This window comes from Amphiprion ocellaris, chromosome 24 (genome assembly GCF_022539595.1).
Source record: "Amphiprion ocellaris isolate individual 3 ecotype Okinawa chromosome 24, ASM2253959v1, whole genome shotgun sequence".
NCBI classification, from domain to species: Eukaryota; Metazoa; Chordata; class Actinopteri; family Pomacentridae; genus Amphiprion; species Amphiprion ocellaris.
In genome coordinates, this window is record NC_072789.1 from 15,783,947 (window position 1) to 15,796,369 (window position 12,423).

General features: G+C 41.3%; 1 protein-coding gene across 1 annotated transcript in view; it reads right to left on the reverse strand.

Moving 5' to 3' along the window:
* The window catches only part of LOC111579052 (NACHT, LRR and PYD domains-containing protein 12-like), an 84,596-nt gene that overhangs the window by 50,337 nt on the left and 21,836 nt on the right, over positions 1–12,423 (reverse strand). Inside the window, exon 5 of the mRNA XM_035955556.2 lies at positions 6,510–6,683. Within this exon, the coding sequence (XP_035811449.2) occupies positions 6,510–6,683 (174 nt within the window). The remainder of the gene's footprint in view (positions 1–6,509; positions 6,684–12,423) is intronic.

Genomic DNA, 12,423 nt, shown 5'->3' on the forward strand with positions numbered 1-12,423 from the left:
ATTAAAGTCGCTGCATGACCCAAAGAACGGCTGGGGAAACGGTCACTTTTTTGACATACAGGGAGGCGGCTGTTATCTTCAGGCGAAAATGGGAGTCGCGAGCCCCCATCAAGCAGAAGGAGTCACTGCTGTGGATCACTTTGATTCTCAAATCGACTGAGTTTAGCAGCAATCTCTCACAGAAAAATATGTCCCCTTGAAAAGGACCCAACAGGTCTACTTCTGCGGAGTTGGCGGTGAAGCCTGCTCTCTGAGAGAATCCTGTGTTTGGACCGTTGACAGTCACTGCAGAGTCCATAGCCCCTGCCATGTCTTTGTAAAACAGGCCGGCGCTGAATTGACTCTTTAACATGTCTTCAGAAAACTTGAGCAGAGTCTCAATCATGGCTCTGTAGGGGTGCGTAGAGCTAGATTGTGAAATCAATCTATCCCCCAGAATCACATCGCACTGGCTGAAAATGGTATTGAGAGGATAATTGATGAGACCCACCGCTGCGTCAGCAGCAATGTTGGAGCCATCCGCGTTGGCGATTTTGACACGGAGGTACAGCAAGGTGTTGTTCAGGTCCAGATACTTCTCACCGTCTCCAGGGATGAAGAACTCGATGGGAGAGTTATCGCCTAACGCAGAGAGGGGTAGACATTCTTGATATTTTTTATCCTCGATGGATAATTGCGTCATAGGTGCTGAAAATAAATCCAGCTCTGCCAGGGTACACTCGGGGGATTTCTGGTGTAAAAGAGCCATATTTGTTAATTTATTTTTAATTTTTTTCTTTTGTCAGATCACTTCTGGTTAAAATATGTCGGAGTTCCGGACAGGCCTCTTCTTCTTGGACCTTGTGTTGCCAACTGATTTCCTCCTCAAACGCAGCGCACATTTTTTTATGGGAGGAGAAAATGCGTTCACCGGGCGGGCGCTTTCTTTTTCTGCGTGATAAGACCATAATCCCTGCAGAACCCTCCTGGTTCTGTTTGTTCATCCCGTTTTCCTGCTGCCCGGTAAGCCACGTCGGAGACGATGTTAGTAGCGGCCGTTTTCAGGTGCGGTTTAGCAATGTCAAAACCTTTTTTCACCAGCGGAGTCATGAAACAAAACAATTTGGAAAACAAAGACCCTATACCCCATCCGTACATCACCGGGGCTCCATAAAACCTCAGTAGAGATCCTGCCGCTTGACTCTCATAATACCTGATGAAGCGATGAGGATCTGCCGTCCAGTGTAGCTGAGCCATGCCCTTCTACAAAGAATGCCGAACAGGTTTAAAGTGGAGCTTGATGATACACTTTCCAAAGATAAAGTCCACACACCTGTTTCGATCCGTTTTAATCTAAATGCGAATGGTTTTGATGTAATTTTTAGACAGCGGTATGTAGTGTATTGTGTTATACCTGAGGCTCACCACATCTCCAAAAGTACCTTTAATGTTGACAGTGGCCAGGAACGGCGAGTAGCTGTCGCCGACTGCTTGATACTGAATGATGTCTGTGTAAATGTACAGATTATATATCCCGGTTTTCATGTTCCAGGGGTAGGGAGCCGAGTGGTTGGAGAGGGTCCACCACTCATTCACTTTTAGTCCTAACATGTAGGCCAAGGGAGGGTACGTGCAGATTCTGTGAAGACCCGCACCTTTGAAATTGATGCATTTGGTCACGTTGTTGTATGTAGCATCATACTTTCTGAGTGCTGTGACCACATGCTCGGGGCCGTTCATAATATCCTCCTCGACTGAATTTCACAATCCTCAATGGCTGTGGTTCATCAATCACTTTGTTCAGTTCAAAATAGGAAATGGTTGGTAAATTGTACCAGGTGTAAGAGAAGATGATTTCGCACAGACTTACCACCCAGTCATCGTTCAGTTCAAGGGGTTTGGCTAAGTCCACCGTGTAACAAGAAGTGGTATTTGATTTAAATAATTCTTTGCTAGCGTTGGAAGGTAGAGTCACGTAAAATCCCTTGCTAGCTGTGTGCTCCATCTTGCACCCGAGGAATGCCCGCTGCAGCCTCTCTGTACAAGGCTTTTATGCTTTCATCACGTCCGAAGCCTTGACCCAGCTGTTGAACTTTTCCGGCCAATTTTTCCAGTGCATTAGAACCTGTTTTTCACCTTTGACAACCCTTCGTTTTAAGATTTTTTCCACTTGAAACATTTTGTCTTTGGTTATTTTTACTTTTTGCAACTCAGCTTCATAAAAAGATCCCTGGATGGGTTCACTGTAATAATTTGTAGATTTGTAGACTGGGGGTGTACGTGGAATACAGTCAGACACTGTAAAGATTTCATCTGTAAAATTCTGCTCATATTTTTTATCAAACACGTCTCTCAACTTGGATATCCTGACGAGAGCCCCCTTCTCAAAGTTCATCTTTAATTTCTTCTGATGACGGGAGGAAACAGTACCGTATAGGTGGCGAAATACCTGGCCGGTGTTTTGGGAGGTCACCTCCATCGGCGTCATTTTTATACTTTTATTGTAACTGTGGTTGTAGCTTCTCACCAGTTCAGGTAATACATCGAGGTAACGTCTGGTGTTGTGAGCCGTAAAATATCTCCACATTCTAGTTTTCAGAGTGCGATTAAATCTATCCAACACTGAGGCCTTTAGGTCACTGGCTGTGGCAAAATGTACAATCCTGTGTTTATTTGTCAGTCTTAAAACTCTTGTTAAAAAACTCTTTTCCGGTGTCAGTCTGTAACTTTTCTGGGGTTTGGCTGTCTTTTAAGATGGATTCAAAAACCTTAAGCACTTCAGCAGCAGTCTTTTTCGTTAGGACATGTACATGGGCTCTTTTGGAAAATATATCTATGACGGTCAGTAAATACTTGTAACCATCGTTATGATCAGCCAGGGCTTGCATGTCACACAGGTCGGCTTGAAACTGGTTCAGAGGCTTAGTGACAAACACTCTGTTTCCGGTGAACCGCACTCTGGCTGGTTTGTGTAAAGTATAACTGTTTCATCTCGTACACCCTGTCAGAGACGTTCTACTCCTCCCAAGCTACCGGGATGGGAAGGATTGTAACACACTTTTTTCATAACCCTTTTCTCAGTCATCCTGTGTTCTGAAACCTGTACGGTTGAACTGAAAAAAACTGGTACGAGAGAGGTTCTTTATTTGTTTCCAAAAATACTTCATTGATCATGTTAAAAAAAACAGATTTTTAAAAAAATTATGGATATAAGTTGAATGCAAAAATAAAGAAAAGCTGCATATGGATACAATAAAGTGAGATACATCTTTGCGTAAGGAGCATGAAAAAGAAAATATTTAAGGATACATCAACAGAGTAAAAAACACTATAAACTGATCAGGCTCATATCTTTAAAGCTTGGTCTAACAATGACATATCAAAAGCACGTTCTAAGACACATTGTACTCCTCTCAGTTCCAAAAAGATATTCACGGGTGAGTTGTTTTGCAAACGGTAACATACCACATCAATAAACAATGTGTACAGAGAGAATAAATGAGAAGACTCCACTTCAGCAGAGTCCATAGTCCATTCTTGAATTATTTTTCTAAAAGTTTCTGACACAGGTCCATTAATTCCTGCAGTGTTTTGTACAGTTATTTCCTAGGGTGTATGCACGGAGTGTGACCGCGCCATGCTGAAAATGTTTTCCAGTCTTTTAACTTCCACACTTCTGGTACCGGTGATCGTGTCTGTGTATGTTGAAACTCTGTTTTTAATCGCTTGATCCAAAAGATCTATCCAGCAAAGATTGTCTGTCTCTGGTTTTCTTCAAACATTTCCCATGATCAGGAGGTAGTACTGTTCCACAATTCAGTCCCCATCCGCAGTTGCCCAATTTTCACCACGTCCTCCCCGATCAGATCGTCGTACATCTCACTGATGGGAATGTGGAACTTTTTCGCTGTTTTCAGCTCATACAGAAGAATCTCACAGCTCGAACTCTGGCATCATCAGCTGGGATTCTGCGGATGTTCAGAAGGTGTTGAATGGTCGGGATTAAACGAGGAATGAAAAGCCTCCCCATCAGCCTGTGAAAGTGGAGCTGAAGGTAGTCATCGCCCAATGTCTCCAGACACTCATGCTGTCTCTGACTGGTATGGTTGACCTGACAGCCATAGCAGCACTCGTATCTGTAGCTGTGGAGAGTAAGGTTCAGCAGATGAAACACAACCATTTTGATGCTGCTGATGAGCATCGATGACACCTAGCTGTCCACGTCATCCTCGGGGCTCGCAGCTGACGCTGGTGGTGGTGGCGCTGCTGCTTCAGGGGCTGCTGCTGTTGGTGCTGCTGCTGCCGCTTCTGGGGCTGTTGTTGGGGCTACTGCTGGGGCTGCTGCTGCTGCTGCCACTTCTGGGGCTGCTGTTGGGGCTACTGCTGGGGCTGCTGCTACTGCTGGGGCTGCCGCTTCTGGGGCTTCTGCTGGGGCTTCTCCTGGGGCTTTTGCTGGGTATCCAGGAGGAGCTGGCTCAGAACAGCCCGCAAAGAGGGTTGGCATGCTGGGTTCCGGAGAGCTGTCGAGCTCCATCAAATCCTCCTCCTCCGAGTCAGCAGAACCAAAGAGCCTTCTGGGATGCGGGTACCACGCTGGCTGCATAGCGGTCGTTGTGAGACGCTTTTGGGGCTGCTGTTGCTGCTGGTTGACCGCGCTCATGTTGATCAGTAGGCAAGTTGCAAGTCTCTGTGATCATCGGTTCCACTAACCATCTTTATAACACATAGGGGTGGGCAGTGATGATGTAGTGACCAGAAAAAGAGGCGTGACTGAAAAGTAGAGGTCGTGACCTTAGAATGATAGTTTTTTTTTTGACAGATAGAGTATCCCTCCAACTCCGACAGTTAGAAAAGAGAGTGGTGATCTTTTCAGCTGCCTTCTCAATCCATGAGCCAACGGCAAGACCAGTACAGTATGGAATACCCCACAGTCAGCGTTATAACTCTCCAAAACAAAGAACTCTGCTGGTTTCTTCTTTCCCATTGATTGGAGGGTGGTTCTGAAGTACCATCTACCAGACACCATGACTTTGGATTGCCAGACCGCGCTGAAGACCACTCTTTTCAGGAGCACCTCCGTACAAGCGGGGAGGTTTTCCAACCTTGGTCGTTCAGAGGGTACAGGCTCGGCTATATTTTCCTGAGAAGTCGCTCAGAGATGCTGCTGAATGACCATCTTCAGCATGCTCCAGTCGTTGGAGGTCAGCATGGCTGAGACGGCTGGAGGCCTTGGCGTTTCACCCTCCTCCAGCTGACAGAAGCAGAGCTCCCCCTGTCTTGAAAACGTAGCCCCAGGATCCAGGCATTCCGTGGGGTTTGAGAGGTCGTTCCTCCTCCAGAGACTCGGCCGGGGGCACCTGGGTCCGCTGGAGGTACATCATGGTTCTCCTAGGACCTCGTAGTATCGAGGACATCTCACGGAAGATGGTGATGGGCGTCTCGCTGATGACCGCCGGCTCTGGACACGGCAGGGCCTCAGAGTTGCCACTGCCACTCGCTTGGGGAACCACATACCCCTGGACATCCAACATTTTCTGAGCCATGGTGAATTCTATTCACCGTTGTGGCCTATGGAGAGGCCTACCGGCTTTGATATATGAAGAAGACCCCATACTCCTCTTCTCATTGGTTCTCATTCACCCTTCCCCTCACACCTCATTGGATGACAGTAGCACGGGAATTTTATGATGATTGTTTTATAAATCTTTTTTTTTTTTTAAACAATCATTTCCGACATAAAATTGCATCATTTCCTTTTTAAAAAAATAAAAGACTACAAATATGGCGGATGGGGTGGGGGAGGGACTCTATGATGTGGCACTCTCTCATTGGACCCTATACTGTAGCCCGCCTTATGATGGGCAGCCTCACATTGGACCCCATAGGACAAAGTCCCGCCCCTTGTGACGTGGCAACTTCTGATTGGGACCTGTAAAAATTTGATGAGAAGTTTCCGAGTGTCTCACTGGTCCCTACTATGTCCCACTCTATGACGTAGCAGCCTCTGATTGGACGCCATCAGTCCAAGTCCTGACCCCTCGTGACGTGGCAGCTTCTGATTGGGACCTGTCAAAATTTGATGAGAGGCGTCCCATATTACTCTCTCCCATCAGGTGGTGGAGGCCCAACAGAGACTGTAAACCAGACTCACCTCCTTCAACACCTGCAGACCAACTTCTTTAGGTCGACCACAGAAAACCTCCTGGTCTCCTGCTACATGGTGTGGTTCAGCAGCTGTGCAGCAGAAGATCTATTCTATTCTATTCTCTCTGTCAAACAGTGGAAACTAAAACAGAACCTGGAACCAAGACTTCACAGGTTCTTACAGGTTCTGCTTCTGTGATGCAGGTTCCAGGTTGTTCAGTTCCTGTAGTGGAAGAGGCCTCATTAAGAGAAACTAGTGCTAAAGGTCAGTAACATAACTGATCTGAGTCATACAAATACAGAAAACCTCCCTCAGCTGTTCTGCTCATTATGAATAAAAACACATTTTAAATGGTCATCAGTTGAACAGGTTGATGAGTCCTGACCTGAGAGCTTCCAGTTTACAGTGTGGACTCTCCAGTCCAGCAGAAAGGCTCTCCACTCCTGAATCCTGCAGGTTGTTGTTAGTCAGGTCCAGCTCTGTCACACTGGAGGACTGGGAGCTGAGGACTGAGGACAGAGCTCCACAGCTTCTCTCTGACAGATTACAGTTATTAAGTCTGAAGAGACAAACACAAGAAATGAAGTAATACATTAAGTTCAGTATTTTCTGTCCTACTGAAAAGACAGCAGTCAATTTAACAACAAATACATCCCACTATGTCCAGAATACAGCAGCGGTGAGGACAGTCCTCTGCAATATTATTTAATGTGAAAATAATCCAAAGTGTAGTACATTACAGTAATCGGATTACTTTGAAGCTGAGCAGTAAAGTATTTGATGTGGTTAAAAAACAAACTGACAGTTTAGATTTACTAAATGAAGAATACAGGCCAAACAGCATGAGATGAATCCAATAAAGGTCAGTACATCTTTCATGACTGTCATTAGAATGTTGGATTTTTTCACCACTTTCTATGTCCACCTTTATTTTTGAAGATGGATTTAATCCTCCTCAGCATGAAGAAACCACATTTCTGCAGAGATGTTCCACCATCTTCAGAGATTATGTCTTCATCTGCTCTTTGTTGGAGGGTTTGTGTTGCTCTACCTTTGTCTTTAAAATACCCCAAAGTTGGTCTGTTGGATTCACATCAGGTCACATATTTGGACAAGTCACAGTTTGGACTTTTTCCTTCTTTACTATCTGAAAACTAGTCAATTTCATGCTGATGGCAGCGATGAAATCACTGTCAGACTCGGTTACATCTCTGATGTTGTTACAGAACAAACGTCTTCTGATCTCCAGTCCTTGTTCTTCAGGTTCCTTCACTTCTGATCTGATGTAAGACTTCCTGTTTCCGGCAGTGACATGTGGTAGGAGACAAAGAGACTCTACAAAACCAACCAAAAGGCTCTTTAAATGTAACAAGATATTACGAAGAAAGTTAAATCGATGAAAACGCGTCAAGGTGGGAGAAAGAAAAAGTGTTCGAAGATGAAAGAAGCCAGTGAAGAGCCGCAGTTGACGGTGGAAAGTCAGTCGCCGCCGCGACGTGTTCGACTTGCTGGGAGAAATACGCTCACTCAGGCAAGAACACAAACAAGCCGCGACTGAAAATAAGCAGAGAAAAGAGAAAAGAGAAAAACGTGTGGAGAAAAGTATTGGCGAGGTCATAACACGATTGTCTGTGGTTGAAACAAGAATTTCGGAGGTAGAGGACCGTGTGGGACAAACAGAGGACCGAACCACACAATTAGAGAGAGTTGTGATTTCTCTTCTTCAAAACCAGGACAAACTGATGGTTAAGTGTAATGACCTGGAGGCACGAGCGAGGCGCAAAAACATTAGGATACACGGTGTGCCCGAGGGATCAGAAAAGGATGATGTGGTGGGGTTTGTAAAGGATCTGATTTCCACCAAACTAAAACTACAAAATGTGCTGGATGTGGACATCGAGAGAGCGCACCGCGTGGGCAGCGTGGCGCAGAGAAGGTCCAGCTCAAGACCCACGGTTGCACCGAGAGCAATTATTGTGCGCTTTTGGAACTATCGAGTGAAAGAAAGCGTCATCCAAATGGCGTGGAAACAGAAGACCATATACAACGGGCAAGAAATCTATTTCAATCTGGATTATACGGCGGAAACTCAAAAGCAAAGGATACGGGTATGTGATGTCGTCAAGCAACTGAGACAGAGAGGCGTGAAAGCGCAGATGAGATACCCAGCCCAACTGAAGATCCTGGGAGACAACGGGAATGGGACAAAGACATTTGCACGACTTAAGGACGCAACAGAAAGGTTAAGAGAGCTGGACATTATTATAGAAGAAGACGACGAGACAAAAGTTAAAGGAAGAACTGAGCCTGAGCTGGAAGACTGTGAAGGGCCATAAATAGCCCAAACGCGGAATGAACTACAAACAGTAGGTCCCGTGTGTCGGCATACGAGCCTAATGTGACCTTTCTCCCACCAAGACGAGGTAACTTTAAGTTGACCATATGGGGTACATATGTGTAAAGTATAGAGCCATATAGATATTTCTATGATTTTTGGCTCAGGTATACGAAAAGTTGGTTGCAGAGTCTAATTACTGCTGCTCTAATTGAGTACTAGGCAACTATAACTAAGTAAAAGTTGCAAGTGCACTTCGTGCAATCCTCTGTTTATTAGAGGATTTTTTTCTTTGGAAGTTAATAAAGGGAACTAAAAGCAGACACTTTTATTTTTGTATTTTTTGTTTTTGTTTAAGTAGTAAGTTAATTTTATATTTGTGATTTGTGGATATGGAAAAACATTTTACTTTGTGTTGGGGATAAATGTAGAATAGGATATACTGTCAGTGCTTTGTACAAAAGAAGATGGATAGGTTAAAAATATTTTCTTATAATGTCCATGGTTTTAACAACCCAATTAAAAAAAGAAGATTCTCACACAGTTAAAAAGATTAAACTGCTCCATAGCACTAATACAAGAGACACATTTGGGGGATGAAGAGCATATAAAATTGCAAAGAGGTTGGGTAAAAGAAGTATATTATTCATCATATGGAAAAAGAAGGGGGGTAGCAATATTGGTAAAGAAAGGAGTAACTTTAGTGACAGAAAAAATTATACAAGATTCAAAGGGACGATATGTGATGATAGTGGGCCAGATTAATGGGAAATGTATTTCATTGTTAAATATATATGCACCAAATGAGGAGAATGGTTTATTTTTTGAAACTGTGGCAAATTTAATTATTCAAGAAGGAAAGGGAATTTTGGTAATTGGAGGCGATTTTAATACAATACAAAATGGTAAACTAGACAGACTACCTTCAGAAAAAGGATCAATATCAAAAAGATCTAGAATACTAAACAATATAATAAAGGATATTGGTTTGATAGATACATGGAGGATGAGTAATCAAGCAGAGAAAGAATTTACATTTTATTCAAGCGCTCATAATAGTTATTCAAGAATAGATTTTATTTTTATGTCCCGACAAGATGCACATAAAGTAATAAACAGTGGAATCGAGCCAATAACTCTGAGTGATCATGCACCTATTTACACTACAATAGAACTGGATCAAAATTCCTTTTCCTTCAAATATTGGAGACTTAATGTGTCAATTTTAGCTGACAATGCAGTAGTTAAGGAATTAAAAGAAGAATTTACTAAATATGTGGAAAACAATGATAATGGTGAGGTAAATTTAACTACTTTATGGGAATGTGGGAAAGCGGTAATAAGAGGGAAATGCATGGAGATTACTTCAAGGATTAAAAAAAAAGAGAGCACGAGCAAAAACAACTGGAAAGGGAAATAAAACGATTAGAGTTTGAACATGCAAAAACATTAAAAAAATCAGTTTTGTCAGAGTTAAAAGCTAAAAGAGATAAATTAGACCAAATGATGACATTCAAAGCAGAAAATGCTCTAAGATTTATAAAACAAACATATTATGAAAAAGGGGACAAAGCAAATAAGTTATTAGCCTTTCAACTTAGAAAGAAGCAGTCGGAACATGTAATAACAAAAATAAAACATCCGATAACTAAAGAGATTAAAAGAAAACCATTTGATATTGCTAACACTTTTGCAGATTATTATAAAGAATTATATAATGACAAAGAGCAAGATACATTTGATCGAAAATTAAAAGACTTTATGAGCAGGTTTAACCTACCAACACTGACACCTGAGCAAGCAAGGGAGATGACAGACCAAATTAGTTTGAAGGAAATTATAGACACAATAACAAATCTAAAGAATAATAAAAGTCCGGGAACTGATGGAATACCGGGGGAATTTTACAAATGTCTGAAGGAAGAAATTGCACCAACATTAAAAAAGGTGTATAATTATGTATTAGAATCCGGAAACACTCCAACTTCATGGTCTGAGGCTGTCATCTCTATACTGCATAAAGAGGGTAAAGATCCTGCCATGTGCGAAAACTACCGTCAGGTTAGTCTACTGTGTAATGACTTAAAGATACTTACAAGTATTATGGCAAGTAGAGTACAGAAGTGTATTTCATCATTGATTAAACCAGATCAAACAGGTTTTATACCTGGGAGACAAGCTGCTAATAATATCAGAAGGACATTAAACCTTATAGCACATGCAAAAGCAAGCTCAGATACAAATTTACTTTTAAGTCTAGATGCACACAAAGCCTTCGATTGTGTAAAACAGCAGTATCTTTACTATGTTTTGACAGTGTTTGGATTCCACCCGAAATTTGTAAAATGGGTTAAACTTGTTTATAAAAATCCAAAATCCAAAATAAGAGTTAACGGATGCTGTTCCGACTCCTTTTTTCCTTTGAAGAGAGGAGTAAGACAAGGCGATTGTTTAAGCCCACTTTTATTTGCACTAAGTATTGAACCCTTAGCGGAATATATCAGACAAAATCAAAAAATTAAGGGAATTAGAGATGAAGGCGGTATGGAATCAAAAATCTCACTATTTGCGGATGATATTCTCATGTACATAAGCAATCCAGAAACTACTCTCCCTACTGTGAACACTGTTCTGAAAGAATATGGGGAAATATCAGGGTATTTGAATAATGAAACAAAGTCAGTCGCTATGGTTATTTCAGGAGAATGCTCGGTAAAAGTAAAAAATGAAATGAAATTCAAATGGACAGAAGAAGGGTTTCGATATTTGGGCATTATGATCACTAAGAACCTATCACATTTACAAAAGGCCAACTACGATAAAATAATGAATGAGATAAGTAATGATTTAACAAGATGGGGTTTACTTCCTTTAACATTAATGGGACGAATTGAGGTAATAAGAATGAACGTCTTACCTAGACTTTTATTTTTGTTTCAATCGCTTCCCATCCTGCTCCCAAACGTTTTGTTTACAAAGATAGATAAAATTATTTCAAAATTTATCTGGAAAAATCAAAAGCCAAGAATACGATACAAGTCACTACAGAGTTCTAAAGAAAAAGGTGGATTAAACCTACCAGATATTAAAAAATACTATTGGGCAGCACAATTAAGAGTCATAAAGATATGGATTGATAATGAACAGGAGACTGGATGGAGGGAGATGGAACAACACTCTTGTCCCAAGATTTTACTGGAATCGTTGCCATTTGTGACAAAGAAAATATTTAAAGATTTAAAAATTAAAAATGAATGGGTTAAAGGAACATTAAAGGTCTGGTCTACTGTAAAAAGAAAATTAAGAATGTCAAATTCAATTTGTAGAGCCACCAAAATAGATCAAAATCCAGATTTTAAACCATCAATGGAAGGAGGATTTACTAAATGGAAAGAAAAAGGTTTGATATATCTTGGACAACTTTTTGAGGGGGAACATATGAAATCTTTTGAACAATTAAAAAGAGAATTCAGTCTATCTGCACAAGATTTTTATAGATTTCTACAAATTAGAAACTATCTGTATAAACATGAAGATTGGAATTATTTGTGTAAAAAAACAAATTATCTGGAAGAATTACTAATGAAAAATATAAGGAATACAAAACATATTTCAAACATTTATAAAGCTTTACAAGCAGAATCTGAAGATAATAATATAGATATTAAAGAAAAGTGGGAAAGACAAAACGATATTAGTATAACACAGGAACAATGGGAAGAATCATTTACAATGGGTCATACGATATTGAGCAGTGCTATATGGCGAGAGTTCGAATGGAAAACTAAAATGCAATATTTTATTGTTCCAACAGATAAATCAAAATATCATGGAAACTCTGATAAATGTTGGAGAGGATGTGATCAAAGGGGAAATTACGCACATATATTCTGGCACTGCCCCATAATACAAGATTACTGGGAAAAGGTTCAAAGTAAAATTGAAAATATTTGTGATGAAAAAT